This window comes from Manis javanica, chromosome 3, assembly GCF_040802235.1.
Source record: "Manis javanica isolate MJ-LG chromosome 3, MJ_LKY, whole genome shotgun sequence".
Lineage (NCBI taxonomy): Eukaryota > Metazoa > Chordata > Mammalia > Pholidota > Manidae > Manis > Manis javanica.
The window spans coordinates 76,871,132-76,884,602 of NC_133158.1; the positions used below are offsets into that span (position 1 = coordinate 76,871,132).

At 35.8% G+C, this 13,471-nt stretch overlaps 1 protein-coding gene across 1 annotated transcript in view; it reads right to left on the minus strand.

Annotated features, from left to right (window-relative positions):
• Positions 1-13,471, minus strand: part of ZPLD1 (zona pellucida like domain containing 1) — a 70,798-nt gene that overhangs the window by 18,430 nt on the left and 38,897 nt on the right. Inside the window, exons 3-6 of the mRNA XM_017677738.3 lie at positions 9,029-9,249; positions 6,032-6,213; positions 4,527-4,599; positions 482-579 (exon numbers count right to left, since the gene is read on the minus strand). Coding sequence (XP_017533227.1) covers positions 482-579; positions 4,527-4,599; positions 6,032-6,213; positions 9,029-9,249 — 574 coding nt within the window. The remainder of the gene's footprint in view (positions 1-481; positions 580-4,526; positions 4,600-6,031; positions 6,214-9,028; positions 9,250-13,471) is intronic.

The window sequence follows — 13,471 nt, forward strand, 5'->3', positions numbered from 1 at the left end:
AAATTCAGATGAAAGTTGATTGATTTTGGTTTTTTGCAGGTATGTTTCTGGGGATAGTTTTATATAATTTTGGCCCAGATTTTTATGGGGGAACTTCTTTTGTTTTTTAATAAATTTTTATTGAATAGTAACATACATATAGAACAGTGCAAAAAGCTTTGTCTTCACAAAATAACTGCACCTGGCTTATCATTTTTTAGATGTAAAAAAAGAACATTCTAGTATCCCAGATCTCTCCATGGAGAGAACTCTTCCAATCACTACTCCTTCTTTATGGGAAGACTTGTTATTTCCCAATTAATGACATAAAACAAGCATCACTCTTTAATCTCTGTAATTTGTTATTTCTATGTATTATGACTTCTAAATGGTGTTGCAGTGACAATATTTTTAATTAAAAATGAATGATCTAACTTTATGATTCATGAGGCTTAGGCAGCCAAAATGTTTTAACCAACAAAAACTAAGAGTTTGAAAATACCTGCCATCCAGATTGGTGGCTTGTACAGCAGCAAATACTTTGGTTTTCAAAGGTAATCCTAGACTGGGGATAATTAACTGCTGGCTGTAGGTTGAATCCTAATGATTAAAAGAAACAGTTAATCCATCATTGCCTTTACAACAACACTTTTAGCATTTAAGACAATAATGTCATATAAAAAAGAAAGAGGGGGCAAATCAACATAAACCTACAGAAACAACTCCAAAAAGGACCCAGTTAATCCTCTAGTTTCTTGACAGAACAATTGTTAAACCATCTCCAAATAACAAATTCACTTCCATGCATAAATCTTTTTGTTTCCATAGTTTACCATATATGATGGTTAATGTTCAGTATATTTAATTTATATTCAATGGTTAATAGTTAGTGGCTGATATTTAATTTAATATTCAATTTACTTAAACTATATCTGCTATAGTTTAAACCCTTCGCCATTGGAGCTGAAGGTCTTTATGCTCTTGATAATCTGTCACTTATCCAAAATCACTCATTTGGCAATATGAAATTACCAAAATTTAATAGAAAACTAAAAAGAGACTGACATGTTCTATGAGTTACCAAAACGCATGCCATACAATTCCTACACCGAATTTCTTGGTGGTTCCTTACGGAAGGGTATCATTTTTACCTTTTTACTCCTATTTTAGACCAATTACAAAGAGCTTATTTATATCACTTCCCAACCTACAGTAGATGAAAACAGGAGATTAGGAATTGACAAGTGACTACCTTAATTTGATAATAAAGACAAAAAAATTACAGAATGCAAAAAATGCTCCTACAAATGTAAGCTGTCAAATCATTTTGCATGGAGGCAAATTGTCTCCTCTAAATTTAGTAATTATAAAGCTACTGCTATTTTGCAGCAAAGGGAAATTTTTAATGTTCATTATAAATTTTTAAAGTCATCAAACAAAGGCAAAAAGCAGAGCATACTCTGCTTAAGAAGACTGGGAAAAAAGCAACACATTTTGAACTTTTAAGATCAAAACAGTAGTAGTTTGGATAGTTCTCTTTTGAAAAGTTGCATTCATGTAGAGCATTTCATTCCCAAATAAAGCCAGATAAATGAGGGATTATATGCCATACTTATTTCCTGTGTTTCTGTGATAAATGATAAAAGCTCCTCTAACCAGACCTATATGTGGTATTTTTATTTAATTATCTTTCTGGCTCTTTCCCAAGTTCTCCTATCTTTCCTTTTCCAACTTCTCCAAGTAATCCACACCATTAACTATACAGCTCTTTCATCTTATATTTGCATCAGTATTTTCCAGAATGCTTTATTTTTTTGATGGCTAGCCATTTGCAAAGGATATGGCTCAGCTGTGGTTTAATCATGATCATCAAGGTTTTCCTCCTGAAATTGTATCTAAAAGGTAATTTTCTGACTTTATTTTGTATAGCTGACTTTATTCTTATTAGTACAATATTGTCCCTAAAATCAATTGTTATTTTAGATTTTTTTCTGTAACTTTAATAAAATTCTTAATTACCATAGCCTGCTGCAGATTTACTGTCTATGTGCTCAGAAAACACAAATATTTAGGTACAATTCGAATTCATGAAATCATCCCTATTTTCCACTTCCATAGAGGACAAAACTGATAAGTTTATATTATGTAAAAATAAGGCCATAGTTCAACTTGAAATAACCCACATATATGGAAATTGCATAGTCAATAAAAGTCATTTTGTAGAAATAAAATTTTCCTATACACTTACTGACTCCCAGAACACATAGAAATAAACAATTGCACTGAATACCAATTGGGTAGAACTTTTCTTCTCCAAATAACTAACCAGAGAATAAAAGTAATAGGTGTGTATATAACTTCATCATTCCTAAGTGTTAGAAATCAAAAACTCTGCATGTGAAATAGGAAGACAAGGCCGACGGTTGTAAAATGTTTAATTTGAAATGCTGCAATAAAATTACATTCGGGTAGCTAAACATTAGTGTTGCAAACAAATAATAAATATGATTTTGGATTAATTAGTACAAGTATGCCTTTTTTTTCTATTGTAAATTAATAGCTTTTTAAGCCTTGTAACAATAGCATCATGTTAAAAAACTACTTCGGGGTAATGAAACTCTTCTCTATGCTACAGCAATAATGGATGCATGTCACATAGATCTGTCAAAACCCAGAAAATATACAATAGGAAGAGTGAACCTAAATGTAAACTAGGGACTTTAATTAATAATATATCACTATTGGTTCATCAATTGTACAAATATACCCCATAATACAAAGGTGCAAATAACAGATGAAATTATATGAAGGCATAGGAGGCCTGTGGGAACTCTCTGAATGTTCAGATCAATCTTTCTATAAATCTAAAATTACTCTTAAAAAACTGTATCTGTTAAAGGAAAAGAGAAAAAAACTAGTCTGTGAGGAAACGGTTAAATTTTATTAAATAATTGTTTAGTAAATAATTTTTATAATTTAATTTAATTTTTTAATTCAGTCATGAATAATACTTACACTGCAAACTGGTGAAGAATGAGAAGTATTTTGGCACAACCTCTTTCACTTATAATCTGTAATCAACCAACTGGTTGCCTTTTTACCATAGAATTAAAACCTTAAGGTTATCACCAAATTCTAGGCTTTTACTTAGCATTAAGATTCTAGGAACTCTCGGAAGGATTATGTCTAGTTAGCAACAGGACTATAATACTACTTCTAATGATAAAGGGAAGACCGTAACTACAAAGCTCAAAGCCACGTTTCTCAATTTTGATTCTCTGCTTTAAAAATAGAGTAAGAGAATAGCTTAATTTCACAGAAAGTAATGGAAATTATCATTATATGCCACATGGACATATTTTTCACTTTTTTTAAGAGCAGGAATTCTATCTTTGTTTCATTCAATTATAACAAATATTGAATCCAAACCAGTCATCTCAGTTCTACCTCGGGGAGCTTACACATATAAATCAACAAATATAAACTTTCCAATTTAAAAATATTGCTCACAACAATAATAAATATCTGGCCATATTGGGAATGAATATTAGCACACATTTGCTGAGTATTGTAAAACCAAGTAAATTGGCAGCTTCTCTTTACAGAAGAAACTTCAGAAATGACAGAAAAGCAATCTTCATTCCAACACATTTTTAATTTGTTGTTTAAAACTCTGTGGTATCAGACTACAAACTTATAAATAAGATTTTTTAAATGCCTTTGGAAAATGTCCTACTACAATATTTATAGCTCATTATATTCAAAGTATAAAGCACTGACTTTTAAATCAGTTGCATGAATTATAACTCAGTGCCATGATGACATGAATAATAATGTAAAAATCGGATTCATAATTTACAAAAATGTTGGTTGATAGATTGAAAAATTGATATTTAAATCAGGCATTTAAATGTATGAATAAAAAATTTTAATCAACATGAAAATATCATTTGAGGGATTAATGTTAGAGTTATAAATAGAAATCCATGTATTTTTCAGTTTTTGCTGCCACTGTTGATATTTACATGACAAAAGTTTAGATAATACTGTGTAGTCGACTCAAATTATTTCAGATGGGACAGAATCATCATCAGCTAAAACCCATACTGAGAACATTAACACATTCATCACTAAGCATCCTTCAAAAGAAGGACCACTTGGGCCTTCTCTTTTGTCAAAAATAATATATATAATATATATATAATATCAAAAATATTATTCCCAAAATCTTGACCCTGACTTTAACTACACCCACACATATACACACACAAATATATACCTATAAATATAGATAGATACCTGGAGTAACTGTGCAGAATCACATTGATGAAATAAAATTTAAATCGTTTATCAACTTTGAGAAAATGGAGTTTTTAGTATACCTTTATCTTGAAGATATAGGAAGATGGTAGTAAAGAGAGATAAATGTTCCAAAAGTATAATGGGGTTAATGTAGCTTTTGGTAGATTTTTATATAAAAGCCATTCACATAAATGGCTCCTCAGAACCATGAAAGAGAAAATAACATCCTTCATCCATCAACTTACATTATAAAGGAGCAGGTTCAAAGTACTGACAAACGTACCATTGTTCTCTCTCACAGAAATAGCAGCTGACGACCTAAAACATATTTAGAAAAAGGAAAGCATTGATGAAATTTAAATTAAAATTTTCAGCTGTACCTTAATGTTAGATTTAAGGCACTTAAACGATTGAGTAAGCCTGACATACTTTTTTAACTAGGCCTAGAGTGGGTGTATTGTTTAAATCACCAAACAGATAAATAATCAAAAAGCAGGAGGGACCAAGTAAAGACAAACTGTTCTTTATGGTCTTTTTATTTCTAAAGGCATCTATTTTTTCTATTTTGGATTACATAGGTAAACTTTTTACAGAAAAACATCATTCCAAAAGAATTTGAGTCTGATGCAAATTCATTTTCATCAGTTCCATGAGAATAGAAATGTCATGAGATCAGGGATTTGGCTTTACTTTATTCATGCTAGAACATTTCATGGTACATAGTAGATGTCTAATAAATATTTATTGCATAAATGAATGAATTTCCACACACATTGAATCTTGGGAATGTGTTTACTGAGGAAGAGGCAGGGAGCAGAGTGAGCGACCATGACACCCTAATGACCTGCTTCTCCACATCTGTATCCTTTTGAATCCAGGGCTTTCTTTTCTTATTTCCCACATCAAAATGTTGCTTTTGATCAAGGTGTTGATCATCATTGTACCATTAAAAGCAGCTATGATTTTTTTCAGCTGGATCAAGACATAGTCTCCATGGTCCCACGTGACTAAGATTAAACAATAGCTATGCCTTTGTTGATAGCTAACTCTAGAATTGGAGGAGAGTTTTCACTCAGTCCCCAAAAAATTACTGGACAAACCTAGATGACTATGGCATAATGTGGATGTAATCCTGTCTTAGAACATATGGCTTGGGAACAATGAATGAACATGTGATTATAAACAGAAGGCTGTGACCTCAGACCACATATGGAGTGCTCTAACACTGGGTGGTACCATCTCCTTCAGGAACCATCAGCACCAATGCAGGTGACACCTCAGCAGAGGCATGGAGACCCCAGATTCTGGGGCAACAGAGTCCAGCATGAGAGCACATGCAGACAGTGAAGCCAAGCAGGGCCCAGTGACAGAGTGACTGCATGTTCTATGCACTGGAAAATGACAGGCCCTTCTGAACTGCATAAGCACGCTGAGTCCTTGGAGTCCCGTGCAGTTCTGAAGGGAGCAAGAACCTAACACAAACACCTAACACAAACACCTAAGTCTAGTTAGAGCCAATTTTAATTTGGGGGAAATACATATATATATACACTATATTTCCTGAGTCGTTTATATGGGTCATGACAATTACAGATATAGACAGAGAGGTAAGTAGATAGATAGATAAGGACTTAATGTGGTTTCCATTACTTTGAGTTTGGCTATTCCTCAAGAATAAAGTCCCTCAAGAATAAAAAATGACACAGTCATAAAGGCAATATGTGAAAGCAAGAATAAAATGCAAACTTACGAAGCAAGCTGGGTATTGTTAACCAGGTATTCCAATGGATAACTACAACTAAATTTGTATAGGAGCCCAGGTAGATAGCTGATGATTGTTGGTGGGTCTGGAGTATCAATATATCCTGAAATATTTCCTATTTGTACTGAAGTTGCATTCCCATACACACTGACTCCAGGAATTGTAGATACCTATTAGAATAGCAAATCAAGTCCAATAATTAAAGGGTTATATATAAATCTAGACATTTCATATGCAAAATAAAACACTAGACCAGGTCACTTGTAGGGTCCATTTCAACATAACATGTAATGGGTTTGGTTTTATAAATACATAATGCTATTTATAACTGATTATGTGTTTTTTTTAAGTAAATAAAACTTCATACTTACCAAAGACATTTTACTCATATTTCTTATATAAGAAAGGAGAGAGATTATATGTTCAGAGCACTACAAATTCTTTGAAAATGTTTCTGGGTAAAGTCCAAATTCTGTGCCATAGATGAACAGACCCCTGTTGATCTAATTCCATTTCCCACTTGAGCGTCATAGCTCTGGACTCCCACTCTTGGTTAATGATGCTCCAGTCCCAAGGCCCTTGCGACTTTGGCCGGTGTGTGTTCCTTCTGCCTCCAGTCTCCGCGGCCTCACCATGACACATCCTCCTGCCCTGGATCCCATCTCCCCAGGAGACTGTTCCTGCCCCTCCTGCAGGCAGTGACCATCTCCATCAGAGTAGTGGTCACAGTGCATGAGCAGCTTCCTGACTTGACAGCGCCTTAGCCATAAGCATCTTTTGTGGGTAGGGAAGCCTCTCAGGCTTGTTCGTCTCAGCATCTTCAGCATAGCAGTAAGACCAGCATGTTGGGGGCCCAAGATAAATTCTGAGCAAATGAATTAAGGTCACAAATTTTCTGAGGTTCCATCTTCTCAGGATCTTCCTCTATGGTACATGGAGACTCTCATCCTTTTCCAAGGCAATAGTTCATTGATGGGTTGCAAGAGGATTATGAAATCCCAGAAGTTATATAAAAATATCCTCCAGGCATTTATTTTCCTGAGACTGATTAGCTTTCATTGGATTTTCCAGTCCCACTAAAATTTAAGAACCACCATTGAAGAAATAATCCATAATGTTCTTAATTTCCATAATACCACAGAGGAATGCAGCCTCTCGCATGGGAGTGTATGTCAAGTACACTCAATAAACACTTTTAGCAGGTATCACAGAAATGTGTATGCTTAATTTTCAACAATAGAATAAATTTTTTGCATGAACCTAGGAGTACATAGGCAAAGCTGAGGCAATTATCTAGTTGATTCATGAACAGAGCCAGAATCATTTTGAATGAAAACATTTTGACTCTAATCCAGTAATTTCATCATCTACTTAATGTTTTCCATGTAGGATCGTCCTTGGATCCCACTCCAAAGTTGGTGACATAGAAAGCAGAAATGAAAAAGCCATGAATCTTCCCCTCCACTCGCCACCTGCCTGACTGGCTAGCTAAACATACCAATTCTGTCTGTGAACTGCGCGCACACGCACACACATACACCCTGATCTGTACACCAAAGTTATTCAATTCTAAAAAACTAAAAGGCACACATACACAGAGAGGCTTTGCCTGGTATCTCTCCTGAATTGTTTTCTTGGCAGCAGGCAAGGCTCAAATCCAGACAAGAAAGTGCCACGGACGGAAGGCCATGGGGCTGGTGGGATGAGGGGAAATGCAACTGCTCTCCCTGCAGGCTCCCTCCCTCCGCAAGGAAACACGGACATGTAATAATCAACCTGCATTAACTCTCCCTCAGGTCCACTTCATAACCTCTCTGCACACAACTCAGAAGAATGAATAAACGTTTTTAATAAAAAGAGTCAACAAAACTCAAGCTGCGGGCTTGGAAATGGTCACAGGCACAATATTCTAATTGCCCTTGGGGAAAAGATAAAAAAGGACATGCAAAGAAAATTCTTTTTCCTGTCTCCCACCTACCAAGTCTCAGAAACCCTGCCCTTAGAACAACCATGCCTCCCCCTTAGTTCCAAACAATAATTTATGAAGAGAAAAAGCTGATTTCACCTTCTTCATTGGGCTAAGTGGCCATGCTCATTGTATCTCTTTTTGGTCTTTGCTAAGATTTACCAATAAGATTATATTTACACAAGAAAAATGAAAAGTAGCCCTGATGAATTTCAGTGTATCACTCCCCAAATCACAATATTTTTATTGCAATTAATTTTAATTCCTGGGAAAGTCAATTTCTTATTTAATTCAATTTTTGGTGTTTATATTCATTGCATGAACAAGTAAATGAATAGAATAGACCAGTAATTCTCACTCAGGGTAGAAATTTGAAGTAGTGTTATGATTTTTCACAATGACTGGGGAAAGTATTCTACTGGACTTCCATGGGTAGGACTGGGTAGGGTAAACATCTTGAAATTCAAAGGACAGTCCCACACTGTGAAGAATTTCACACTGGAAATGCAGTCCGATTTCCTTTACAAAACACTGGTGTGGATCATTCAGTGGTTAACATGAAGTCTTGAAAATTCTCTTTCGCATTCTATATTTCATCTTCCTTTCTGAATGAGGTCATTAAGAAGCAGTAGGCCCAATGACTCACTTCCAAATCCACTGAAACAAATAATTTTTGTATAAGATGCTTCCATAAAATGCATGAGGAACATAGCTAATGAACAAGAAAGTGTAGAGAAAAATTCACTAACGTCACTCATTTAAAAAGATGTTGCTCAGAGTAGCACAGCTGATCCCAGGTCCCTCAACTGCCCAGCTACAAGAAATAGAACCATTATTGGGAAATAAAATTGTATATTTGGGAGCAGAAGCCTCAAACAGGCAAAGGAAAGTGATTTGTTCAGTCTTATTGGAATTTTTTTTTTCTTTAAAGATAGATTGGGCTTGTGATTATTTCACGAAATGGGGATTTTTTTTAGTTATGACCCCAAACCTAGCACACAATTTCACACAAATCTTACCACTAAGTTATTTCCACAGCCCTCCAAGGTGCTGAGATTGATGATGAAAATGACCACTGCGGGAAAGGTGTTGTTATTGATGAACCCCCTGCAGTGGGAGTCCCCATGCCTTCCGTTCAGGGCCAGGTCTGTTTCAGAATAACCAGAGAAAAGCACGGTGCAAAAATTAATCTTCATTGTAATGGCCTGCACCCCACAGTAGACACTGATGTCTCTTTCAGCTGAAATAAAAACATACAGAAAACAAAGCTGAGTCACAGAAGCACAGAAAGGAATACAAGAGTAACTTGAACACCCCTGATGTATTTATTCATCCCCTCCATCTGTTTAACTCATGTCCATATTTGAATACACCATAATCCAATGTGAAAGTTACTAAGAAAAGTAGTCAGGATAAATAGTGTTTGATTTAGTTATTTAGGGAGAGGTCTTTGAGTACAGAGATTATAACCCATCTCTGTATATTTGTGCCTGGTATAGAGTGGATTTTCATTTAATGTCAGTCAAGTCTTATCAAATTATTGGAGACTTGAGTGGAAAAATCAGGTTACTGACAAAATTCAGAAGCTGAGTGACTGAATCATTCAGGTCACCTGTGCAGAGTAGAGAGACTCTCTGCAAATGAGGCATTTTCCCACATGAAGGAAGAAGCAGTTAAAATCTATTCTAAACCAAATTGTTGAGCATTTTGATGTTTTGTAAGCAGGATGTAGAAACAAAAGTCCTACGTCAGAATTCCATTTTATTTTGCTTATATTGAATTGCAGTAGAGGGAAAGAGAATGAAAACTAATATGCTGAAATTACAAACAAAAATACATAGCCTACTCCAAGAAAATTTTGCCAATGACAATGCCTCAATAAAAAGAATAAATGAGACATGGAACTGTGAAACACAATCAGCACAGTTTTCCATAACTCCATGAGTTATCAGGGCTGGGGTCCACTCTAGGTCTGTAGAGGTGAGCACACACATAAACAAGCTTCCATATCTCTATGTAGTTATTTTTCTACATGTAATGAAGAAACTGCAGGTAGAAAATGGAGAGGTTGGCTGCTAGGTAATTCCCCAGTGGCAGAAGCTTTTAGGTTTATTGGTTTTGGTAACTGTTACAAATTGAATGGTGTTCCTCTCCCCAGAAAAGACATACATTGAAGTCCTAACTCTCAATGACCTTATTTGGAAATAAGGTCACTGCAGATGCAATTGATTTAAGGGCGATCATACTGAAGTATACAGTGGGTCTCTAATCCAATGGGATTAGTGTCCTCACAGAAGGAATGCCATGTGAAGCGAGGACACAGAGAGAATGCCATATGAAGACAGAACCAGAGTGATGCCGCTATAAGCCAAGGAATATGCCAAAAGACCGCCAGCACACCGCCAGAAGCTGGGAGGAGGCAAGGAAGGACTTCACCCAGAGTCTCAGAGGGAACATAGCCCTGCGGACACCTTGAACTTCTGGCCTCCAGAATTGTGACACAATAAATTTCCTTTGTTTTAAATCAGTCCATTTGTGGCACTTTGTTATGGTAGCCTAGGAAATTAACACAGTAAACTTACCACTTTTTAACTCTGTTTTACCACTTAAAGAATCTAAAACATGTATCAAGTTTTCAAAATGGGGAAATAAACAAAAACCAATTAGGCTTTTGGAGAAATGACTTTGTTCAAAAGGGAAAAACAAGCAAAATAAAATATATTTTTGATCGATGAGGGTATTCACTTAAGTAATACATAAGTGTCATTCCAGATTTTTTGGCAAAGAATTAATTTGCTTAAATGCCTTGGTTCTAATGTCAGGGTAGAACCTTACATATAGCATATTTCTTTGGAGTATTCATTCTCTTCATACTTTTTTTTGGCTGGCAAAGTGAGTCATATTTTAAGTATGTGAATAAGCCAATATGGAAATTTCTGTATTTGGTAATGATTTTAAACTCATTACACAAAAGAAAGTAAGTCTTTTTCATGGCCAAAGATGGAAAGAAAGATGGAAATTTTTTTCATGGTCAAAAGGCAATATCAGGCTAGTTATAGAAAAATCTAAGCAACATTCCCTTTGTGGGTAGAAAAATAAAATAAATTCAATATGAAGTATATGTTGACAACATGGAAAATTATTAATATCACATACAACTGGGAGAATATCTCCATTAACCTTCAGCGACATTAACTATTTAAGGGCAACCATAACTTTTAAATGATACTCTTTACTAACAGATTCATCTTAATAAATGTTTATTGAGTGCCTGCCACCTTCAAAATACATCTCAAGAATTGACTTTTCTCCATTATCATTTTATTCTTTAGTCCAGGACAACATTATCTTTCCTGATTATTACAGCAACTTCCTAACTAGTTCCTTTATTTACACTCTCAACCCCCTCTAGTTAGTATAGCTGTTAATGCATGATCCAGGCATGTCACCTGTTTGCACAGATCTTCAATAGCTACTCATTTCACTCAGGCCAAAAGTCCAAATCTTGAACCAAGTACTCAAGACTATAAGCTGCTATGTGCCTGCTGTGTTCTCATCTCTCTCTTCTCTCCCCCGTGCTCCCTGTGTTTGTATCACTGAACTTCTTTCCATTCTTAAAAAGCATCACACAGAGTGATAGAGGCCAAAACAGTGGTTACCCCTGGGGTGGAATTATCTAGAAGAAAGGAAAAAAAGGGAAACTTGGGGAGTGATAAAAATGTCCTATCATCTTGACCTGGGTAGTGGTTATAGGAATGTATACACATTAAAATCTTGAGCTTCACACTTAAAACTGGTGCATCTTCTTGCATGTAAGTAATCCTTCAGTAAACTACTGTGAGCATCTTAAGAAACTGAGTACAGGCTTACACACAAGGCTTTCAGTCACGGCTCTTTCCTGTGCTTCGAATACTCCTCCTGTCCCCAGCCAGTCTGAGTAACTCTTACTCTCCCTTGAAGTCTCAAATTTCATTGTCATTTTCTCAGACTTCCCTAATGCCCAGTCTAAATTATGCCACTCGGTTTCATGGTGTCATAATGCCTTAGAATCATATTTGTATATTTGTCTTCTCATTAACCTGGAAGAAGTCCTGGAAAGCAGGAAGCTATTACGTCCACCAATGTACTCTAATGAGGAAGAGGAAGTAATTAATTAATTAACTAATCACACAAAGTAGAGAAGCAATAGACTGCACCAAGGATTCACAAAACAATGGCCCTTGTCCTCAAGGAGATCACAGTCCACAAGGAGAGCAGACATGGCCCACAATGACAGAAAGATTGGGCAGGGAGATATGCAGTGGCACAGGGAACAAACCTCACCCAAACCAGCTGGTTAATAGCAGCTTCTTGGAGAAAATGGTACTGGCCTGAGTTTTGAAATATCAGTAGAATTTAGCTACATAAAGATGTAGAAAATTTACAACATAGAGGGGACAGCGTGACAGAGTATGACATGTGCCCAGGCTGGTTGGGAGCTGGACAGTTCCATTTTCGTTTTAATTTAAAAGGCAAAGGAGGACTGGCAGGAAGGAGGACACTGACAAGCGCACAGCAAGATCACAGGGAACCTTCAATACAAAACTGTCTCTGGATGTCAGATCAATTCTCAACTACAAGAGTGTTCACTAAGAACTCTCTTTATGCCCAGTAAAATAGAGAATGATAATCACTACATTACTTGGCATATCACAAATGCATGGAAGTACACACAACATTAAATATGTCACAAAAGAGAGGTATTGTTCCCCTTAATTTAAGCCAGGTAAAGACTTTAGCTTCTTCACCTTTGTTAGAAAGGAATTAACTGATGCTTAGAATAGCTTAACAAATGGCAGTGATCGCTTACTCCAGACAGAGAGCTCTTCCTTTTCTGCTGGATAACTGAAGACTTGTAACTCCTGCAGCGGACCTGAATTTGCTACAAGCTGACCCCACTTGGAGATAGGATAACAAACTAAAGGCTTTTTGCAGTATAAGAAAAGAGATCTGTTCAAATCCATCCTAACCCAGTTTTCTAAAGACTTTTCACTGTCCCTTCTGAGGAACACATTTTTTCCCGGTTGTAGATACTGAAGACATCCATTCAGCACAACTTTTTCATTTGTGACACTTTGAGGCAGAAAAAAAATGATACTTTTAGTTGCAAAGCGCAATTCCTGCCAGAAGTAGAGACATATTTTTCAGTTATTGGATAACAGTTGTGCTCAACAACTAAATTGTTGAGCCTTTTCATTGTTCAGTCTCTGGTCTGAATCCCTTTGAACAATACTTGAGTATTAAACAACTCAATAAGTACAAGCTAAAAACAAAAAAATCAAGAAATAAATACCTGTAGATGTTTTTCAGTTTTAGAGTTTTGTGTTTAAAGATACTAAGCATGATTAAAATGGCAGGCTGGATTACAGAATTTATGTGCAGTTGTACTGCCAAAATGGTGATTTTTCTCATGATCTTCTAAT